General features: G+C 45.6%; 1 protein-coding gene across 10 annotated transcripts in view; it reads left to right on the top strand.

Annotated features, from left to right (window-relative positions):
* LOC147103064 (adhesion G protein-coupled receptor B2-like) overlaps positions 1-23,532 on the top strand; it is a 1,231,153-nt gene that overhangs the window by 990,889 nt on the left and 216,732 nt on the right. For all 10 annotated transcript variants that reach the window (XR_015072890.1, XM_085962346.1, XM_085962351.1 and 7 more), the window contains one exon: positions 4,546-4,649. Coding sequence is in view for 9 of the 10 variants with exons in the window: in XM_085962346.1 (XP_085818472.1) it covers positions 4,546-4,649 (104 nt within the window). In the remaining variant the exon portion in view is untranslated. The remainder of the gene's footprint in view (positions 1-4,545; positions 4,650-23,532) is intronic.

Here is a 23,532-nt window from a genome sequence, read left to right as displayed (position 1 = left end):
TCATCAATGTGGGTGGGTATTTTGAAAGGTCTCTTGGTCCTAGACACGTTGTGACACATTTGTTTCTATGCTTTAGCTACAACCTAAGCAAGTTTGTTCTTTTAACCCCTTGATAGCTTATTTTTACTTGGCCATTTTATTCTACCCAGCATGCTAAGTATAATGTCAATTTTCACAATGGGTATGTACTCAAATTGGAAGGAAGTGATTAGTGATATACCACAAGGATCTGTGCTGGGGCTTCAATTATTTACTGTATTTATTAGTGACTTAGATAACACAATAGAGAGTCACATGTCTCAAGTTTGCCGATGGCACGAACATTGATGGCATAGCAAAGTAGAAGGGAGCATAAAATTACAAAGACATTGGACCTGAAAATGTGGTCGGAGGCTTCCTGCGGGCGAATGCCTTCGATCCACAAGAAAAGTACGCACCTACCTGGTGCCTCCATATCTTCGGACGCTTGCAGTCCTGGGCCCGCAGGCGTATGCCTGCGTAAAGGCCCACGTATCCCAGGGGCGTTGCGGTTCGCAAGCATCCCTGGAATCGCATGGGCCGGCCCAAGCAATCACTAAGGGGGAATTCCTGTTATACTTCTGGGGATCTCATTTACGTACGGAATCCCCATAATCATAATAGGAATGACATAACAAATACACTTTCACACAACCTAAATAAAAATAAATCACCACATGGTTAAAATTAATTAAAATACAATTTAATTAAACATTTTAAACAAAAATTTATTTTTCTAAAAAATAAATTTAAACATTTTTAAAGGAGCCACAAATAACCTAAACTAATTTTAAAGATTTTTGAATGTTTAAATGATTTTAAAATATGTATTTTAATATTTATTTTAACCCATATGCTGGTAAAAGAAGGACCTACGCCTGCTTTACCAGACGTAAAAGTTTTGTGGGCATTCACTGGGCAGTAGTTGGGTAAATATCCCAACCCTGCACCAGTGAATGTCCATTTCCTGCGCATGGCGATGATCTATCGAGCTGAAACTTGACAGATCGTAAGTTCCGGGTTTGTGCGCATGTGCAGCGCACGCAGAAACCCAGAACTTGCGAGGCACTTACGACTGCGTACGCACATAGGCCCTGTAAAATCCCGGGTAAAGCTGTGGCAGATGGATTTCAACATAGGTAAGTGTGAGATCATCCATTTAGGATCAAGAAAGGATAGATCCGAGTATTTTTTAAAAGGTGAAAACATTGGAATTGTGAGGTCCAAAGAAATTTAGGGCTCCATGTACACAGATCACTAAAATGTAGTGGTCAGTTACAAAAAATAACCAAATATGCTAATGGAATGTTAGCCTTTATTACTAGAGGGCTAGAATATAAAGGGGAGCGACAGATATCCAAAGCCCTGGTTAGACCACATCTGGAGTATTGTGTATATTTCTGGGCACCGCACCTTAGAAAGGATATATTGGCCTTGGAAGGAGTGCAGCACAGATTCACCAAAATGTTACCAGGGCTCCAAGGGTTAGATTATGAGCAGTGATTATATAAACTAGGCTTGCATTTCCTGGAATATAGAAGGTTAATGGGTGTTATGATTGTGTTTTTTAAGATTTTGAAAGGAATTGATGGGGTAGATAGAAACTTCTTCCGCTGGTGGAGGAGTCCAGGACAAGGGGACATAACCTTAAAATCAGAGCCAGGCCATTCAGGAGAGAAGTTAGGAAACACTTCACTCAAAGAATGGTAGAAGTGTGGAACTCTCCCGCAAAAAAGAGTAGATGCTAGCTCAATTAGTGGCCCAGAAATTGGTGTCGGGGGCTTCCCGCGGGTGCAAGCCCCCGACCTACACTTACATAGCGCGCCGACAGTTGAAGCCTGGCCCTGCGTGGATTTCCTGTCACTGGCCCGGTTCAGCTCCCGGCGCGCTGTGCTTGCGTGATCCAGCGGCGTAGTTCGATGAGCCGGCTGGGATCACGTGAGCACTGGGCAACCAATCGGAGGTTGCAAAAGTTCATTCATGAGTTTGATAGTAAGAACTGTCAAACTCATGAAAACTCCGGGTGCCCAAAACAGTACTTAAACTTCAACTAAAAGTAAAAAAAAAATCCCACTAATTAAATGAACTATTAATAACTGTAAAAAACTAATTTAAACAATTAATCAAATTTTTGAAAAAAATAATTTTTTTTAAAATCGGGTCGAAAAATACACTTACTTTACTGTAACGACACGATGGGCCGAAGGGCCTCTTTCTGTGCTGTAAACTCTAAAGTCTTTAAAAATAATAAACCTGTGGAAAAAAATTTCTAACTTTAATTAATAGACCACTTACATTTTAAAACTAAGTACTTACGTCGTGCTTTTTTCTCGCGTAAAAACTGGAGGCCTTATCGCACGGGCATCCCTGTAAAAAAAAGGAATTTCAGCGCGCACGCGCAGACTCCTGCGCGCACGCGTTCCACCTCTGAACCCCTTGGTTCAGAGGAAAGGAAATGCCGGTTTTCCGCGCATGCGCTGTGCATGCTGAAAACCGGCACTTCCATCGGGCCCACGCGTGAGTACACGGTGCTTACTCACGCGTTGGGACCCGAATTACTGGGCCAATAATTATAATCTGAGATCAATAGCTTTTTACTAGCCAAAGGTATTGAATGATATGGAGCCAAGGCAGGTGTATGGAATTAGGATACAAATCAGCCATGATCTCAATGAATGATGGAACAGACTCGAGGGGCTGAATGGCCCAATCCTGTTTCTATGTGCCTATCATGTTTCAAATTATTAGAAAGTCTATATATATTTCATATCTATTTATTTATAAGATGTGACTGATCACTTTAAATTTGGGTACTGCATGCTGGGAGAGTAACTCTCAGTTGCTTATGTCTCCACTAACTTGTTTTATACACTTTGGAGGGAATACACATTGCTGTATGGCATGCACAATGTCACTTCAAAGTCGTTATTCGTATGCAAGTACAGTTTGATTTCAAAGGAAGTAGAAACCATTATTTTTTCTAAATCAGTGAAAGCGTTAATAGGGTTAATAAAGTGCAAAAATGGGCCTGGGACAAACATCTGGGTGAGTTCAGGAAACTTTCGTTTTGATATTGTTTGATCAATTAAAGAGGACATTTTTTGACCTCATGTATCCCAATTTTGAACTTCAAAACATTTGAAAGAAAGACTTGTATTTATATAGCGCCTTTCACGACCACCGGACATCTCAAAGCGCTTTACAGTCAATGGAGTACTTTTGAAGTGGAGTCACTGTTGTAATGTGGGACACGCAGTAGCCAATTTGTGCACAGCAAGCTCCCACAAACAGCAATGTGATAATGATCAGATAATCTGTTTTTGTTATGTTGGTTGAGGGATAAATACTGGCCAGGACACCGGGGATAACTCCTCTGCTCTTCTTCGAAATAGTGCCATGGGATCTTTTACGTCCACCTGAGAGAGCAGACAGGGCCTGTTTAATATCTCATCCAAAAGATGGCACTTCTAACAGTGCAGCACTCCCTCAGCACTGCACTGGGAGTGTCAGCCTAGCTTTATGTGCTCAGAATCCCTGGAGTGAGACTTGAACCCACAACCTTCTAACTCAGAGGCGAGTGTGCTACCCATGGAGCCACAGCTGAAGGATGGATCACAAGCAGCATGTTCCCAGCTTTTCAGTTTTTCTCATACCTCTGTACTACAGCCCTTGTGGAGGTGACTGTAGACATTCCGTGATCATCAGACAGAACCTCACTTTATGTTTTATGTTCTGGACACCGGTCCAGGTTCAGTATTACTAAGAGAGTTAGTGACGTATCAAATGTTTTATAATTTTGGATACTCGAAGAGGTGTAAGTCAAATGTCTAAAATCAAGCAATAGCTGTTGTTCACTTTATACTGTTAAAAAACCTGAATTGTAGTTTGTAGCCTGAATTATACGGTGTGAATGAGTGTGTATTCTTCTGTTATCAAAAGAATTGGAGAACATGGGAGTACATGCACCAATTCTAGAAAGATATTACAGCAATAAGGGTCTCTGTTCTGTATTGTACATATAAAGTCACATCCATGTTCGTCGGGAGCAGTGTTTGGCACTGAGTGCAACAAAGTATCTCAGTGAAAACTAAAAACTAAACTAAACAGGATTTCAGCTCATGATCCAGGCTGACACGCCAGTGCAACATGGCATTTTGTTGGAGGTGCTGTCTTAATGATCCTATGGGCCTATTCAAAGAAAGCCAGTGAGTTCTCTTGCTTTCTTGGACAATGTCCAGCCCTCAACCAACACCACCAAAAGCAGATTAACTGCCCATTCATCTCACTGCTGGTTATGGGTTATCACTGGTGCAGATTTGTTGCCCCATTTTCCTGCAGAAGAATCAATGCACTACAAAAGTAATTAATAGTGTGAAGTACTTTGAGATGTTTTAACATGATAAGTTGCAATATAAATGCAAATATTATTTATATTATTCTGTATTTACATTTGTGCAAAAACACAAACAGTAGCAGTGTTGCTACATCCTGGGACAATCTGACTTCCCTTTTTGATTTACTTTTCAGAGCATGGATTTTACAGGAGTGCCGTCGGTCCCCTTGATGATCGGGTGTGGAATTGCCTGTATGGCCCTTTTAACACTGCTTGCGGTGTACGCTGCCTTTTGGAGGTACTGTACATCAACCTAGTAATTGCATATACAATGCCAATTGTTAAAACTACACCATAATAATATTCCAAGGTTCGATACAAATTTAGCATAACTTATCTACTTTTTAATTCAATCCCTCTAGAAATAAACCCTCGTGCTTGGTTTGCTTTTTTTTGGAAAAGGGTTTCGACCTGAAACGTCAACTCTAATTTCTCTCCACGGATGTTGCCTGGCCTGCTGAGTTTTTCCAGCATTTTCTGTTGTTATTCCATAATAATATTGTTCATTGTGCGGTCCTCTTCACTGTGTTCTGATTATAACATATGTGGTGGATTATTCATTAAGTCTGTTATCAAAGGTGACAGTAGTTCAGTTATCAACAGCAGTAACAAAAATAAACCATTTATATCTTTGTTATTTTATTTATCCAACTTTTTTCGCTGGTCACAGCTGTGGTTGATACTGTTTCCTCCAAGCTACAGGAATATGCATTACAGCCTGGTGGGCCAGAGGTATTCATTAATATTAATTCCTGTTGAACAAAGGGAGTTTAATATGCTAATGTACATTGAATGCAGATTCACTGGTTTCAATCTGTTGAATAGCATTATTTGGTAGTTGTCTGCACAATTTCCAACCATCACAGATTATACAAAGTGAATGGAGACAAGCGTCCTAGGTAATTGACAAGCTGTGAATTCCTGCTAAGGTACTCATGAGAAATACAGTTTACATAGGATTACATAGGATATACAGCACAGAAACAGGCCATTCATCCCAACCAGTCCATGCCGGCATTTGTGCTCCACTTGAGCCTCCTCCCGACTTCCCTCATCTAACTCTATCAGCATAACCCTCTATTCCCTTCTCCCTCATATGCTTGTCTAGCCTCCCTTTACATGCATCTATATTATTTGCTTCAACCACTCCCTGTGGTAGCGAGTTCCATATTCTCACCACTCTCTGGGTAAAGAAGTTTCTTCTGAATTCCCTATTTGATTTCTTGGTGACTATCTTATATTGATGGCCTCTAGTTTTGCTCTTCCCCACAAGTGGGAACACTCTCTGTGTCTACTCTATCAAAACCTTTCATAATTTTAAAGACCTCTATTAGGTCACCCCTCAGCCTTCTCTTTTCAAGGGAAAAGAGACCCAGCCTGCTCATCCTTTCCTGATAGGTATACCCTCGCATTTCTGCTATCATCCTTGTAAATCTTTTTTGCACCCTCTCCAGTGCGTCTATATCCTTTTTATAATATGGCGACCAGAACTGTACACAGTACTCCAAGTGTGGTCTAACCAAGGTTCGATACAAATTTAGCATAACTTATCTACTTTTCAATTCAATCCCTCTAGAAATAAACCCTAGTGCTTGGTTTGCTTTTTTTATGGCCTTGTTAACCTGTGTCCCAACTTTTAGTGATTTGTGTATTTGTACTCTGAGATCCCTTTGCTCTTCTACCCCTCTTCTACGTGACCTCCTTATTATAACCTGTGTTGAATTTCATTTGTCAATTATATGCCCATTCTTCCAGCTTATTAATGTCTTCTTGTAATTTGTTGCAGTCCTCCTCAGTATTGACTATCCCCCCCCCCCAATTTGGTGTGATCTGCAAATTTAGAAATTGTATTTTTGATTCCAAAGTCTAAATCGTTAATATAAATTGTGAACAACATTGGTCCCAGCACTGATCCTTGTGGAACACCATTTCCCACCTTCTGCCACTCTGATTAGCTACCCTCTACCCCTACTTTCTGCTTTCTGACTTGAAGCCAGCTAGCTATCCATTCTGCTACTTGACCCCTGCCTCCGCATGCTCTGACCTTATTCATTAGTCTATTATGCAACACCTTATCGAAGGCCTTTTAAAAATCTAGATAAATTACATATACTGCATTACCCTTGTCTACTCTCTCTGTTACCTTTCCAAAAAATTTAATTGACCAAGGCTCCTTTTTTAGTATACCTTCAAATAATGTGGAATGATATATATATGTCTGACCTTACGTTTGTCAGTCAGGGAGTTTAAAGCCAGCAGAGAAATTGAACTAGATCTGGCTGTGGTAGTTTTTAACCACATAAGAAGTGAGTGATCATATTTCAAGGATTAGTGTTACGTTGAGTGGTAGTGCAGGAGAATAATAACGTTCATAATTACAGTAAATATACTGTTTGTACTGAATGCTGTTCATTTAGCTGCTCAGTGTTAAATAGATTTGTCTGTGGGTTTAGAGGCCTGAGCCTCCATTTGATTGAATGTTTATTCTTCTGCCTCCTGAGGACAGGGATATATATCTATATATATAAAACAGTATGTCTCTCTGTCTGTCTCTCTGTCTGTCTGTCTGTCTTTCTGTCTGTCTGTCCGGCTATACAATCAAAAGTTATGGAGCGTACCTACACATATGTTATATCAAAAGAAAGCTTATCATTAGGGGACTCTCATAGGCGTATTTACTTTTTGGTCGGACAAAAATTGTGCCGACGGTATCCAAAAAGGTTCAAAATTCCGCTCATTATCCGCTCATTAGCATCAAGTGGGGGGCGGGTTCATTGCGTGTGCGGGCGGGCCATCCTAGAGTTGAGTGACGTGACGATTGACCAATCCTGCAGTTCAGTGACCTGACGGTTGACCAATTGGTGCATGTGTGGGCGGGCCTTATCATTCTGAACTGAGGTGAGTGTCAGCCATCTTGATTCGTAAGTTTATTTTTTTTTCCCACTTTCTGCGTGTTTCTTTTCAAATCTAGATTTCCAGCAAAAAAAAAGTTGCTTTTAAAACACAAATTGTTTTTAAAAAAAGTTAATTAATTTGTAAATCTTTTCTCTAACCTCTATAATTTTCCCGCCTTTCACCGTTTTTGCAGGCCTGGAAGCCTGGGCCTCTGTTGCCTAGCCACGCCCGAGCTAGGCACCACCCCTCCCGCAGGGCCCGCCCCGCGATCGCCGCCATCGTTGTAAAGGCTGGCGGCGCGGGACTGGGCCGAGCGTAGCCATCACCCCCATTTTGGTAAAAGCGGGCGGGAGGGAGCCTAGCGGGAGGTGAGATGCGGTCACCGCGAGGCTCGGACTCAGCTGATCGGGCGCTCATCAGGGGTCGGTCCGCGACACATCGACCGGAGGAGCGGCGGCTCTCTCTCTCCTTCCCCGCCGCGGCTCGGGCGGGGGGCCGGTGCTCGGGAGGGCGGGGCTTGGGAGGGCGGGGCTCGGGAGGCCGGTGCTCGGGAGAGCAGGAAGGGGGGAAGGGTTACCCCGGCAACCGGGCCCGGCCCTCTCGCACAGCCTCAAGCCGGCTCACGCCCGTTCCCGGGGCTTGGCTCCAGCGCAGGCCCAGCCGCAATCGGCGGTCTTGAAGCCGGGGCTCGGGAGGGCGTGGGGCGGGGCTCGGGAGGGCGGGGCTCGGGGGGGCGGGGCTCGGGCTGACCGGGGCGCTGCGCTCGGCTGGGCCATGTCAGTGCGTGGGGCGGCACGGAGCTCCGCGGAGCCATCGCCGGCTCCCCCCTCCATTTCTCCCCCCCTCCCTTTCTCCCTTCCCCCCTCCCCCCTCCTTCCCCCCCTTTCTGCCCCACACACCCCCTCCCCCTCCACCCCCCCTTTCCCCATCCCCCCAGCCCCCCTCCCCCCTTCCCCTCTCCTCCCCTTCCCCTCCCCCCTCCCCTCCCCCTCCCCCCCTCCCCCTTCCCTCCCCACACCCCCTCCCCCCTCCCCCTCCCCCTAGCCCCCTTCCCCCAGTCGCTCTCTCTCTTCCCCCCAGTCGCTCTCTCTCTTCCCCCCAGTCGCTCTCTCTCTTCCCCCAGTCGCTCTCTCTCTTCCCCCCAGTCGCTCTCTCTCTTCCCCCCAGTCGCTCTCTCTCTTCCCCCAGTCGCTCTCTCTCTTCCCCCAGTCGCTCTCTCTCTTCCCCCCAGTCGCTCTCTCTCTTCCCCCCAGTCGCGCTCTCTCTCTCTTCCAACAACAACATGCCCTCAAAAAAGCCTCGGCACCGCCGGGCACTCCAGCTAGTATTGCAATAAACCGGAATACATGGGTAAGGGTTCTATGTTCAATCTCTGGTTCTCACTACATGTACATAGATATTGAGCAAATAAAGACACACCCTGGTTGATAGGGTACTCAAAGTCCACTTGTGGGATTGGTCATTGACACCAAACCCAAGTAGTATATCCAGTGTAAAAACCCCAAACCGAAACAACTATCTCAACATCAGGACTTTTAAACAAAGATCTCGTCTTCAGTCCTCCTTTTAAAGAGTGCCTGTTGCTATCAGGACTCTATTGCATTCACTATTCAGGATTCCTTTTAGTACTATCTTGACTCCTTTTAAAGAAGCTGATCTTATCAGGACTTATTTTTTAATTGGGACTGTCATCACTTGTTTTTGTGAATTTCTTGTTTGAGCAAAATACTGACTGCAGATGGCATTATCAGAGGAAACTAACTGGCAGGCGCGACCAGGCTTATTGATGTGAGAGAACTGAAGCAATATGCAGAGATAGAATGAGATGCTTGTTGGAGACTTGGGGTTAATAACCTTCTCTCTATTGACATTAATTAAGCTGCTTAATGCTCCTGGCCTCAGGAACTGTTTTCAAACAGTCGGGCTCAGCAGCTGACTGTCCAATCTGATCAAACCAATATAGGACCATGGGACTTAATGTCCATTGATATCAAATTGTTACATCTATAGGACTGTGCCCAGGAACTGAACCTGGAATCTTAGTCTGTGTGGCTTAGCTACTCACTGGATAAACATGCAGAACCATCAACAGAGCCTATAGTTCAAATGTGTAATCAAAACGCTCAGTCCTGCAGTTTACTTTGAGCAGATGGTAGCAAGTTACATCCAGTGCCAATTCTATTTCTGCCCGTTTTCATGCTTGTCCAGTAACCACCAAAATGAATGTTTCCCTCTGGCAGGATGGTGGGTACTTTTCAGCTATATGGAGAAAGCAGAAGGCACCAACTTGATGGAGCACCTCCCACTTACTTAGAACTTGGCAAATTACCCAACAGGCTGAAATCTTCATCTCTCATATACTCATGATCATCTCCCACTGCATAAACAAAACCCACCTGAATAAATTAAGCTTATATATTTGTAAAAAAAAATCATGAAATATTGACCCAGATTTTGCTGCCAAGATAACGGCGAGTTTAATGGCGCTCGCCATTATTAATGTTTAAATCGGCCAGCACCTTGTGGTGAGGAAGAGATACCCCCGTGAAGTTCGAATCACCACAAGTTGGGGGATGATTTGTGCCAATCCTTCGTTAGCCGTGCGAAAACGAGAGCTAGCCCTCAACCTCCCCATCAGTTTCATGAAATTGCTGCAATTGCAGAATAATTGCCAATTAAACTCACCACTGAAAGTTAGGGCTGCTACTTAACAGCGTAAGTATTTTTTTAATTACAAGATTTATGTTCCTGCAATGCCACTCAACCTCTTTGCCCCAGAAAGGGAACAATTCAAACTGTGGAATTTCATTCTAATAGGTAGTAAATTGTTAGAGATTTGTAAAATTTTAAATTTTTAGTTTACTTTTATTTTCTGCCTTTTTTCCCCCTCTCTTATTTCAATCGTTCTTTCCCTCTCTTTATTTCTCTTTCTGTACCTGATTTGACTCTAAATCACGCTATTTCTTTCTCTGTAGTTCCTATGTTTTTTTTCTCAATCTTAAATCTTATGGGTTAAGGAGATAGACTGCTGGTCCTATCGTTCACCAAGGTCCCAGATGACCTATTATCAGCTCTTACATCCAGCAAAAAGTGTATGAGGGAAGAAGTCTAATTAACGGGGCAAGCTTCAGCAAAATCTGGGCCGATATGTCCTGCAGACTGCTACACCTCCAGTTATTTACCTTTAGGTCGTAACTATTTGTAACGCCAAAGTTCTGATTGGTCCCCTTGGAGGACAAGAGCAGATTTCTGATTGGTCCCCTTGGAGGACAAGACACACCCAGCAATGTGTCTGGAATGTGTAATTAGATCCTGTCTGCCTGAGTAATCAAGCCCAGAAATTCCGGTCGGAGGCTTCCCACGGGCGTAAGCCCCCGACCTGCACAAACGAACCGCGCCGACCGTAATGTTCTGGGCCGGCATAGAATTCCGTTGACGTGCTTCCTCAAACTGCCGGTGTGCAGGGTACACGTATCCCAGGGGCGCAGTTAGTTTGCAGCGTCCCTGGGATCACGTGGGCCATGGAGAGCCAATCGGAGCAGGGAATCTCCATTCATAGATTTACCTGTCAAACCTATGAATAGAGATCACCCTCAAAACATAAGTAAAACTTCAAATAATTTTTTTTTTAAATCACATTTTTAAAATGACTATAAATTTGAAATTTTTGAAAAAAATAATTAAAGTTTTTAACAGGGCTAAAAATAAATTTACCTTTAAAGTATTTTAAAATGATAAATAAGTGTTAAAATTTTTTTTATTTTACTGATATCACCTCTTACCTTGTTAAAAGCAAGCCTTGCACCTGCTTTTCCAGGCACAGCTGCTACCGACTTACCCGAACTGCATCAACCTCAAAAAAAACGGAAGTTCCAGGTGTACGCACTGCCTCTCCGGCACAGGCGTTTGACCTGCGAACCCCTTTCTTCAGAGAACGGAAGTTCCGGTTTCCAGCGCATGCGCAGTGCATGCGTGAAACCGGCACTTCCGTTGGCCCTATGGATGAGTACACAGCGTGTACACACCCGTAGGGAACGGAATTTCGGGGCCCTTAAGATCTTTGCAATGTGTAATTTGATCCTTTCATTGTGCCAGCCAGGCTGCAGAGCTCACAGTGCTGCTAACACTACTGCTTTCAGAGAACAGACAGGCCTCACCCTCCGAGGTAAGGAGCATTCACAGCGTTCACACTGCCGAGTTCAGATAGGAAGGGGTGAGGCCATGGAAGGGATTTTAACATGAGGATGAGAATTTTAAAATCAAGGTGATGGTGGACAATGTTCCCCCTAATTTCTTTTGGGTGTGCGGTCCCTTTAACGGGCTGCACGGGACCTCCAGACAGCTGCGTGGCCGCGCAGCTTAGCGCGCCCAGCAGTGATGGGTGAAGCAACTTGCAGCGTGTTAGGATACATGCAGCAAAATTTTGGATGAGCTCAAGTTCATTGAGGGTGGTAGATGGGAGGCTGGCCAGGAGAACATTGGAATAGTCGAGTCCGGCAAGTAACACATCAATGTAATGTTATGCATGTTGTAGGACCAACACAGAATACGCTCTCATTTTTAAAAATTCATTTATTTATTGCTCATCCCTCGTTGGCCCCGAGAGGGTGGTAGTGAGCTGCCTTCTTGAACCGCTGCAGCCTGGGGTGGGTGGGGGCGGTGGTTGGAGAGGAGAGGACGAACGTGGTGCAGGTGTAAAAGGGGGTGGCGGTGGAAGAACGTCATCCAGGTCTAACAGAGGGCGGGAGAACGTGATCCATCTCCCCATCTGGATCACATTCTTGCTTCATCACCCCTCCTTTAGACCTGGATCACGTTCTTTCCCCCTGCCCACTGTTCTCACCGTGCTCCCCCCCAACAAGTTCCTGACCTTCCCCCGAGCTCCTGACCTTCACCCCATCTCCAAGCTCCTCCCTCTCCAAGCTCCTTTCTCCCCTTTGATTCCCTCTCCTTTCTCCCCTTCGATCCCCTCTCCTTTCTCCCCTTCGATCCCCTCTCCTCTCTCCCCTTCGATCCCCTCTCCTCTCTCCTCCTTCGATCCCCTGTCCTCTCCCCCCTCTGATCCCCTCTCCTCTCTCCTCCTTCGATCCCCTCTCCTCTCCCCCCTCTGATCCCCTCTCCTCTCTCCCATTCGATCCCCTCTCCTCTCTCCTCCTTCGATCCCCTGTCCTCTCTCCCCTTCGATCCCCTCTCCTCTCTCCTCCTTCGATCCCCTGTCCTTTCTCCCCTTCGATCCCCTCTCCTCTCTCCTCCTTCGATCCCCTGTCCTCTCTCCCCTTCGATCCCCTCGCCTCTCTCCTCCTTCGATCCCCTGTCCTCTCTCCCCTTCGATCCCCTCTCCTCTCTCCTCCTTCGATCCCCTGTCCTCTCTCCCCTTCGATCCCCTCTCCTTTCTCCCCTTCGATCCCCTCTCCTCTCTCCTCCTTCGATCCTCTGTCCTCTCTCCCCTTCGATCCCCTCTCCTCTCCCCCTCTGATCCCCTCTCCTCTCTCCTCCTTCGATCCCCTGTCCTCTCTCCCCTTCGATCCCCTCTCCTCTCTCCTCCTTCGATCCCCTGTCCTCTCCCCCCTTCGATCCCCTCTCCTTTCTCCCCTTCGATTCCCTCTCTCCCCCCTTCAATCCCCTCTCCTTTCTCCCCTTCGATCCCCTCTCCTCTCTCCTCCTTCGATCCCCTGTCCTCTCTCCCCTTCGATCCCCTCTCCTCTCCCCCCTCTGATCCCCTCTCCTCTCTCCTCCTTCGATCCCCTGTCCTCTCTCCCCTTCGATCCCCTCTCCTCTCTCCTCCTTCGATCCCCTGTCCTCTCTCCCCTTCGATTCCCTCTCCTCTCCCCCCTCTGATCCCTCTCCTCTCCCCCTTCGATCCCCTCTCCTCTCCCCCCTCTGATCCCTCTCCTCTCCCCCCTCTGATCCCTCTCCTCTCCACCCTCTGATCCCCTCTCCCCTCTCACCTTCAATCCCCTCTCCTCTCTCCCCTTCGATCCCCTCTCCTCTCTCCCCTCTCCTCTCCCCTATTAGGCAACTAGAGGTTTAAATGCTTAATCGTATAGCTGGGATGTACTGCTCTAATTCCTTTTTAAACCTACAATGTAAGAACAATTTAAGAATTGACCTTCTCCGTACAGAGCTGAGTGAAGCATGGCGGTGCAGGCCGCAGCTGCCGCACCATTGGATAATGTGCGTGCGTGACTGGATCGAGTACGCATGCGCAGTACCAAACGGACGCGCAAGCACAGAGATAGTCAAAAATGCGTTGCAAATAATCACTCTGTTATCTTTATGATCTATTTCATCTCCTGATTAAGTCAGAGAAAATCAAAATTCCAGTTGATCTGACAGGACAAGATGCTCCATCCTGAGAGATGAAAATATAGAATAAAATCATTTGGACGCAAAACTGTAGCCCCAAAATCCCACAGGGCCATGTACAGTGGTGCTGCACCCCATAGATGACACTACCTCCGATGATCCTCTCCAGCATTGATCCTGCCGTAAACCCCAGCGTCATCTAATTTGTATATCCATTGGCACTGGCTGAGAGTGACCCCTGTGTAATTTGGGGGAATGGAAAGTGCAGGTGCAGCCTTTAAAGAGCCTACTGAAAATTGCATCAGCAGGCTGGGGGAGCAGCAGGTAAGTAGTGAACGTTTTGCCAGACTGAAGTAAATGTGTAATGGATGGCTAATGTGAGATTTTGTGGCACTTTTAAAGCATGTCTTTAAGTGGAGGACCTGGCAGGACCTTCCCCTTCAAAACCACCATCAGCAACCCCTTCTTCAGAACACCAACCCTTGATCTTTCTGTCCTTGCAAAATACTGCCCCATCCCCAGCCACACTTTCCTCTCCAGAGTTTGAATCTCTCCAATTAGATTTCCTCCCACCACAACATTGGGCCAGAAATTCCAGGCCAGAAGCGTGAGTACGGTCGGATTACTCACGCATCTGGCCGTTGGAAATGCCGGCGTTCAGCAGGAACAGCGCATGCGGGGAACGCCGGCATTTCCAGACCCGAGGTCTATTCACAGCGCGTGCGACTGCACAGGCAGCGCTTGCGCAGTGAACTTTGTAGATTTCACTGATGGATTCAGTGAGGGTAAGTCCCTAGAACTTGCACTTAAAAAAAGCAAGTGTAAAGTTGTTCATTGGCTGGGGAAGGAGATATATTTTATGGAGGAGCTTATGAAATGCAATATTTAGGTTTGGGAAAGGGAGGGAAGTTATTTTAAGAAATTTTAACTAAGTTTTAAACTTTAATTTTTTTTTTTTTTAAACGGGTTTTCAGAACGGTAGGTAGAAGGAGCAATTGTGGCTGTGTGAATGGAATGTGAGAATGAGTTATGTATGTATGTCCACATATATTCCTTTACGTATATGTATGTATGTTTTATATTCCTTTGCTAATGTGTATGAATGTATATTTTTAATTATGATTTTCCAATAAGTTACTTTCTCTGAAAGTCATAATTAAATAATACATTCATACACATAGGTAAAGGAATATATACATAACATGCAAAGGAATATATACAGACATACATACTTTCAGAAGCTCCACGATAAGAAATATCTTCCTCCGCAGCCTCTGGAGCAACTGTACCCATGCTTTTTTCATGTGTAAGTTGTAATGACTGGACCTCACTGAAAGCATTAATGAAAGCGGCGAATTATACTGCGCACGCGCTGCCTGTGCAGTCGCACGCGTTCTGCCTCTGAACCCCTTCGTTCAGAGGACAGGAAATGCCGGTTTTCCCCACATGCACTGTGCATGCTGAAAACCGGCATTTCATCCGGCCAGATGCGCATTTGGAAGGGAATTACTGGGCCAACATTTTACATGTCAATAAAATAAAAAATTTAACAATTGCACAACTTGCCCCCTCGCATCTGCGACTGAGGGTCCAAGGAGGTGCATTGCGCAAGAGGTCATCATCGTACGTATCCTCACACTGTTCCCTTTGGGGAACTGTATGAAGTGGTGGAAGGATTTATGGCCGTGATTAACGCTCATTCCGTGACCGTAACCATCTTTGAACCAGCCATTAGGGTGGTTAGTCCTATGGCGGGCGGGTTTTACGGGCTCCCACAACCCATCTGAGGGGGGGGGGGCCACCAACACCCACGGACGCAAGCATCCCGCTGGATGTCCACCCAGAATTTAAAGTTGGAGCTCCGACTCCACTTGCCGGGACTGTCTGGAGTGGGGTTCAAAACCCTACTCCTTCTGGCCCAGCGGCGGGGATGCTTACTGCTACGCAAAAGGCCCACTCCGCACAAAAGGTGACACCCATACGTTTCCTGCGCCTTTTCCCTCCCCGTGACTGGAGCCCTATGCTGCCATTTCACGTTGCTAATTGGATTGGGCCTTTGTCATAGCGGTAGGATCCCCGCCGCTGGGCCAGATCAGGGTAGGGTTTCGAACCCCGCTCCAGACAGTCCCGGCAAGTGGAGTCGGAGCTCCGGCTCTAAATTCTGGGTTGACATCCAGTGGGATATTTGCGTCCGTGGGTGTGGGTGTGGGTGGCCCCCCCCTCCTTGTATAGCTTGTGGGAGCCCGTAAAACCCTCCCGCCATCGGACTAACCGCCCTAATGGCTGATTCAAAGATGGTTACGGTCACGGAATGAGCGTTAATCATGGCCATAAATCCTTCCACCACTTCATACAGTTCCCCAAAGGGAACAGTGTGAAGACACATATGACGACGACATTGCTAAAGAAATAAATGGAATTAAAAAAATTCTTTTAGGGCTTTTAAAAGTCTTTAAATTGCTTTCATTCTGTTTAAAACTACTTCAGATTACTCAAAATAATGTAAACATTTTAAAAAGTTTATAAAAGTTACCAAAATCTTCAAAAAACTTCCAAAAACCTATTTAAACTGCTGCTTTGCATGTAAAAATGCTTAGCAGCTTGACAGAAACATTGGGAGCGTGTCCAGTGAAACAGAGACCTCAAGGGGCGTGTCTCACTTGCACTGTACGCTCCTTGCTTCGCGCTGGCTGCACTCCTGGGCGGCATGACGTCATACGCTGCCCGGGATTCTTCTTTCTGTTTCACCAAGTGCAGGCGTCCCTGGAGCTGATCGGCAGTAGCGCGGGGTAAGTGCAAAAACGGGGCTGCAAGCCCCGTTCAGCAATTTCTGGCCCATTGAAACGGCCCTAACCAAAGTCACAAATGACATCCTCTGTGATTGTGAGCATGGTACATTATCCCTCCTCGTTCTCCTCGACCTCTCTGTAGTCATTCTTCTCCATTGCCTCTTCTCTATTGTCCAGCTTGGTGGGACTGCTCTCTCTGGTTTTACTCTTACCTATCTGATCATAGCCAGAGCATCTCTAGTACTGACTTCTCTTCCTGCCACCATACCATTGTCTCCAGAGTCTCCAAAGATCTATGCTAGACCTCATTAATTTTCCTTGTTAATTTTCCTCATCTATGTATTGCTCCTTGACCATATAATTTGCAGACATGGGGTCAGTTTCCACGTGTACACTTTACCGCTCCACCACCTTTTTAAACCCCTCCACTGCTGCTGCATTGTCAGACTGCTTGTCCAATATCCAGTCTTGGATGAACCACAATTTCCTCCAGTTAAACATTTGAAAGACTGAAGCGATTGTTTTCAGCCCCCACCCACCTTGCCACTGGGTGTCCTATTTGACCTGAGGTTTTGACCCCAAATCTTCTCCATCACAAAGGCTGCCTACTTCCACCTCCGTAACATTACCTGCCTCCACCCCACCTCAGCCCATCTGCTGCTAAAACCCTTATCCAAGCCTTTGTCACTTCCAGACTTGACTATTCCAATACTCTCCTGGCCAATCTCCCATCCTCCACCCTCTGTAAACTTCAGCTTATCCAAACCTGTGCTTCCTCATAGAGTCATAGTCAGAGAGTTATACAGCACAGAAAGAGGCCCTTCGGCCCATCGTGTCCACGCCAGCCATCAAGCCCTGTCTATTCTAACCCCATTTTCCAGCACTTGGTCCATAGCCTTGTATGCTATGGCGTTTCAAGTGCTCATCTAAATGCTTCTTGAATGTTGTGAGGGTTCCTGCCTCTACCACCCTTTCAGGCAGTGAGTTCCAGATTCCAACCACCCGCTGGGTGAAAAAGTTTTTCCTCAAATCCCCTCTAAACCTCCTGCCCTTTACCTTGAAACTATGCCCTCTGGTTATTGACCCCTCTACTAAGGGGAAAAGTTCCTTTCTATCTACCCTATCTATGCCCCTCATAATTTTGTATACCTCAATCAGGTCCCCCCTCAGCCTTCTCTGCTCTAAGGAAAACAACCTCAGCCTGTCCAGTCTCTCTTCATAGCTGAAGCGCTCCAGCCCAGGTAACATCCTGGTGAATCTCCTCTGCACCCTCTCCAATGCAATCACATCCCTCCTATAGTGTGGTGACCAGAACTGCACACAGTATTCCAGCTGTGGCCTAACTAGCGTTTTGTACAGCTCCATCATAACCTCCCTGCTCTTATATTCTATGCCTCGGCTAATGAAGGCAAGTATCCTATATGCCTTTTTAACCACCGTATCTACCTGTCCTGCTGTCTTCAGGGATCTATGTACATGTACACCAAGGTCCCTCTGATCCTCTGTCCTTCCTAGGGTCCTACCATTCATTGTGTATTCCCTTGCCTTGTTAGTCCTCCCAAAATGCATCACCTCACACTTTTCAGGGTTAAATTCCATTTGCCACTGTTTTGCCCATCTAACCATCCCGTCTATATCGTCCTGTAGCCTGAGGCTTCCCTCCTTGTTATTTACCACTCCACCAATTTTCGTGTCATCTGCCAACTTACTGATCATACCTCCTACATTCATATCTAAATCATTAATGTACACTACAAACAGCAAAGGACCCAGCACTGATCCCTGCGGTACACCACTGGACACAGGCTTCCAGTCATAAAAACAACCTTCGACCATCACCCTCTGCCTCCTGCCACAAAGGCAATTTTGGATCCAATGTGCTAAATTCCTGTATCTTATTCCACATCAAGTCCCACTCACCCATCACCCTTGTGCTCGCGAACCTACATTGGCTTCCGGTCCCCCAACATCTCCAATTTAAAATTCTCATCCTTGTGTTTAAGGATTGAATGATTTGTAATTTCTGTGAAGATGGGCATTAAGGAGTAATAGTAGTGATGACAAAAGGAGACTATTAAATAGATGACAACATTACATTGATAAATTGAGTTCTGACGCCTCTTGTAGCTGAAACTGAGGAGTCCTCCAGGTGATAGTCTTTCTGAAGCACCATTCCAAGCTTTTCTGCCCCCAAAATCTCTAGAGACATCTCTGGGAATCTGTGTCCAGGCCTTTTTAGATGGCAAAATTGTGTAGGGCACAGCAGACTACAACTATGTTCAATACACACTCTAGAGCATATTGCAAAGCCTTTCCTGATCTATCAAGGCATCCAAAGCACCCATTTAGGATGCCTATGGTTCTCTCAATGACAACTCTGATCAAGGCATGTGTCTCGTTTTACCATTCCTCAGCTGTTGTTCTTGTAACTTTCAGTGGGGTCATTATCCATGGCAGCAAGATGTACACCTTGTCACCCACTAGCCGTCCATTCATTGTACTGTCTTCAGAGAGGGCAGAATTCCTGAGGAAGAACATATCACGGCAACCTCCAGTAAATCCAGCATTCACATGAAGAATTATTTGCATCTGATCACAACGCAATCTGGACCTGGTGGGAAGGCAAATTGTGTGGAGGACGCAAAGAATCTCCAAAGGGATATAGATAGGCTAAGTGAGTGGGCAAAAATCTGGCAGATGGAGTTTAATGTGGGAAATGCGAGGTTATCCACTTTGGTGGGAAAAATAAAAAAGCAAATTATTATTAAAATGGAGAGAGATTACAAAATGCTGAGATACAGAGGGATCTGGGGTCCTCGTACATGAATCACAAAAAGTTAGCATGCAGGTACAGCAAGTAATTAGGAAGTCAAATGGAATGTTGCCCTTTATTGCAAAGGGAATGATGTATAAAAGCAGGGAAGTCCTGTTACAACTGTACAGGGCGTTGGTGAGACCACACCTAGAATACTGCATACAGTTTAGTTCTCCTTATTTAAGGAAGGATATACTTGCATTGGAGACAGTTCAGAGAAGGTTCACGAGGTTGATTCCGGCGATTAAGGGGTTGTCTTATGAAGAAAGGTTGAGCAGGTTGGGCCTATACTCATTCGAGTTTAGAAGAATGAGAGGGGATCTTATTGAAACATATAAGATTCAAGTTAGATGCAGAGAGGATGTTTCCCCTCATGTGGGAATCTAGAACTAGGGGGCACAATTTCAGAATAAGGGGGCACCCATTTCAAACGGAAATTAGGAAGATTTTCTTCTCTCAGAGGGTCGTGAATCTTTGGAATTCTCTTCCCCAGAGAGCTGTGGAGGCTGGGTCATTGAATATATTTAAGGTGGAGATAGACAGAGTTTTGAACAATAAGGGAGTCAAGGGTTATGGGGAGCAGGCAGGGAAGTGGAGATGAGGCCAAGATCAGATCAGCCATGATCTTATTGAATGGCGGAGCAGGCTCGAGGGGCCAAATGACCTACTCCTGCTCCTACGTCTTATGTTCTTATGACCTTCAGCAAGTGGTATAAAGGGATGTACAGAATGTTCCAGTATAATTACAACTATGCTCCTACATTCCTTTTCCATCCAGTCAAACAACATGAAACAAAAGCCAAGTAAAAAGATACATAAACAGGCTGTGTGTATGGATGCAGCTTTGGAATATGTTATATCAATATCTGGTGCCTGAGGTGTTGCTGGAAGCCATGTCCAGTTAATGGGGACTTATATGCACCTTCTTCGACACCAAGCCAGGCAGTGGCAACTTTGCACTCCAAGTTATCAATCTAATTTGCCAAGCTTACAGACTTTGAGGGAATGAATGAAGTTGTTTGTCCACCATTCTCTGCCAGATAGTCAGGAGAAATCTTGCCTGTTTTCTACTTCTTTCTGTAGTAGCAAAACTGCATGACTTTAGGAATGAAAAGAAAATCTGTGAATGTTGGAACTCTGGAGTAGAAACAGAAAATCCCACAAAGAGAAAAGGACAGGTTAAACTTTTGGGTGGGACCCTTCAACAGAACTGGTCAAATGGATTGTGATTTGGGACTGACCTTTCATTCATAAGAACATAAGAAATAAGAGCAGGAGTAGGCCACACTGCTCCTTGAGCCTGCTCCGCCATTCAATAAGATCATGGCTGATGATCGACCTCAACTCCACTTTCCCGCCCGATCTCCATATCCCTTGATTCCCCTAGAGTCCAAAAATCTATCTATCTCAACCTTGAATATACTCAAAGACTCAACATTCACAGCCCTCTGGGGCAGAGAATCACAAAGATTCACAACCCTCTAAGTGAAGAAATTCCTCCTCATCTCAGTCTTAAATGGCCTACCCCTTATCCTGAGACTATGCCCCCTAGTTCTAGACACTCCAGCCAGGGGAAACAACCTCTCAGCATCTACCCTGTCAATCCCCTTCAGAATCTTGTATGTTTCAATGAGATCACCTCTCATTCTTCTAAACTCCAGAGAGTATCGGCCCATTCTACACAATCTCTCATCATAGGACAGCCCTCTCATCCCAGGAATCAATCTAGTGAACCTTTGTTGCACCGCCTCCAAGGCAAGCATATCCTTCCTTGGATAAGGAGACCAAAACTGTGCACAGTACTCCAGGTGCGGTCTCGCCAAGACCCTGTACAATTGTAGCAAGACTTCCTTACTCTTATACTCCACTCCCCTTGCAATAAAGGCCAACATGCCATTTGCCTTCCTTATTGTTTGCTGTACCTGCATGCTAGCTTTCTGTGTTTCTTGCACGAGGACACCTAAATCTCTCTGAACACCAACATTTGAAAGTTTCTCACCATTTAAAAAATGTTCTGTTTTTCTATTCTTCCTACCAAAGTGAATAACCTCACATTTCCCTACATTATACTCCATCTGCCACCTTACTGCCCACTCACTTAGTCTATCTATATCCCTTTGCAGACTCTTTGTGTTCTCCTCACAGCTTACTGTCCCACCTAGCTTTGTATCATCAGCAAACCTGGATACGTTACACTCGGTCCCTTTGTTATAAATCTCATCATCATCAAGAAACTATTCATGAAATAACGCTGGACGGCCAGCTGGTGGCGCCGTCCAAGGAGTATAAATACTCGGGCATGGGCTCAGCTTGCCAGGGACATTTTGTAAGACAGGAACTAGTGAAGTGCAACTAGACCTCCATGTCCTGAAACAAGTTGATTAAAGCCTTGCTTTATGCTCGAACCAAGTGCGTAGTGAGTTTTATTACGTCAATTTAATCAACTTGATATCGACGCCACGCTTTGCGTGATTTCGGGAACAGCCAGCTACGACTCGAACCGTAGAAGGGAACTCAGACAAGTAATTGATCCATTATGGAAAAACTACTCAGACCCGCCCGTCTCGACCTGGACCCGAATTCACTTACAGCTGCTAAGGTATGGAAAAACTGGTATCGTACCTTTAGCAACTTCCTTGAGGAGTGTGGTGAGAATGTTCCTAACAAGTTATGAATGCTTGCTAATTATGTATCCCCTTATGTGTTTGATTATATCGAAGACTGTAGACTATGATGCCGCTATCCAAATACTACAGCAGCTATATGTCAAGTCCCCGAATGAAATTTTTGCTCGGCATCTACTGGCCACAACTCCCGAGGAATCACTTGACGAATTCCTTCAGAAACTTCGCAGGCTCAGCAAGGATTGTAATCTTAAAGCTGTTACACCTGAGCAGTACCAGGAGGAGTTAATTCATGATTCCTTTATTAATGGGATTGTGTCTCCCTTCATACGTCAGCATCTGTTGGAGAATAAAACCCGCAAGTTACAGGCTGCCTATGACCAGGCATGTTCTCTGGACTTAGCAAAGTGGAATGCAGATACCTATCTTTCACCACGTGCACAGGCTGCTGCTATCACTTTTAGTGACTCCTTCGATAGGCCTCGGGTGGAAGCCCTCACGGAGGATGACTCCAACCTGGCTGATGACAACCCTATCCTAGAAACCTACACCGATGACGACCCTGCCATAGCGGCATCTTGGCAATCTGGAAGGAAGTGTTTCTTCTGTGGAGGTGCGTTCCATTATCGGAAATTTTGTCCTGCTCGTAATGCAACCTGCAATCATTGCAGCAAGAAAGGCCACTTTTCTAAGGTATACCAGTCGACAGCTCCTGTTAGTTTTGCAGCTACTATCTATAAAACTGCTCCTCCCCCAAGAGCCACTACTAAGGTTACAGCTGCAATCTATAAAACTGCTCCTCCCCCAAGAACCACTACTAAGGTTACAGCTGTCAAGGGTAAAACTGCCCCTCCTCCCATCACAGCTGTTTTTCCCCAAAGTCTGTCCCATGCAGCCACGAAGGTTTCGGTAAATGGACACATTTTGAGTGCACTAATTGATTCATGCAGCTCTGACAGCTTCATTAGTGAGCGGGCTGTCAGTAAGTTAAAACTGCGTATTTACCCCTCGGACAGGGAAATTGAAATGGTTCTGACGACACTGACCACCAATTCTTCCGGCTTTTGTCTTGTCGACCTTATTCTCAATGGCTGCACTTATTTCTCCACCCGGCTCAGGGTGCTCAAGAACCTATGCAGTGATGTGCTCCTGGGACAGGATTTCCAGAAACAACACAAATATTCACTTTCGAGTTTGGAGGGTCAAAGCCGGAGCTTACTATTTCCAAAGTACCGTTTTGTGCGCTTTCGACGAGCCCTCCTTGTTTGCCAATCTTTCCCCCCGATGTAAGCCCATAGTCACTAAATCACGACGTTTCAGCCAAGATGATCGATCCATTATCGAGGCAGAAATCTCTCGCCTTCTAGCTGATGATATCATTGAGCCATGTTCATCTTCCTGGCGGGCTCAAGTCGTCATTGTCAAAAACCCTCTGAAGCAGCACAAGAAACGTATTTGCATCGATTAGTCGCAAACTATTAACCAGTATACCGACCTGGATGCCTACCCACTACCACGCATCGATGACATGGTCAATAACCTTGCTAACTATAAGGTATTTTCAACCTTTGATTTAAAGTGCGCATATCATCAAGTGTCGTTAAAGGACTCTGACATAAAGTATACGGCCTTTGAGGCCAATGGTCGGCTTTACCAGTTTTGTCGCCTTCCATTTGGGGTCACCAATGGGGT

The sequence above is a fragment of the Somniosus microcephalus genome, chromosome 20 (assembly GCF_052327205.1).
Source record: "Somniosus microcephalus isolate GS21.2 chromosome 20, FLI_Smic_1.0, whole genome shotgun sequence".
Taxonomy (NCBI): domain Eukaryota; kingdom Metazoa; phylum Chordata; class Chondrichthyes; order Squaliformes; family Somniosidae; genus Somniosus; species Somniosus microcephalus.
This window is presented reverse-complemented; position numbering and strand designations above follow the sequence as displayed.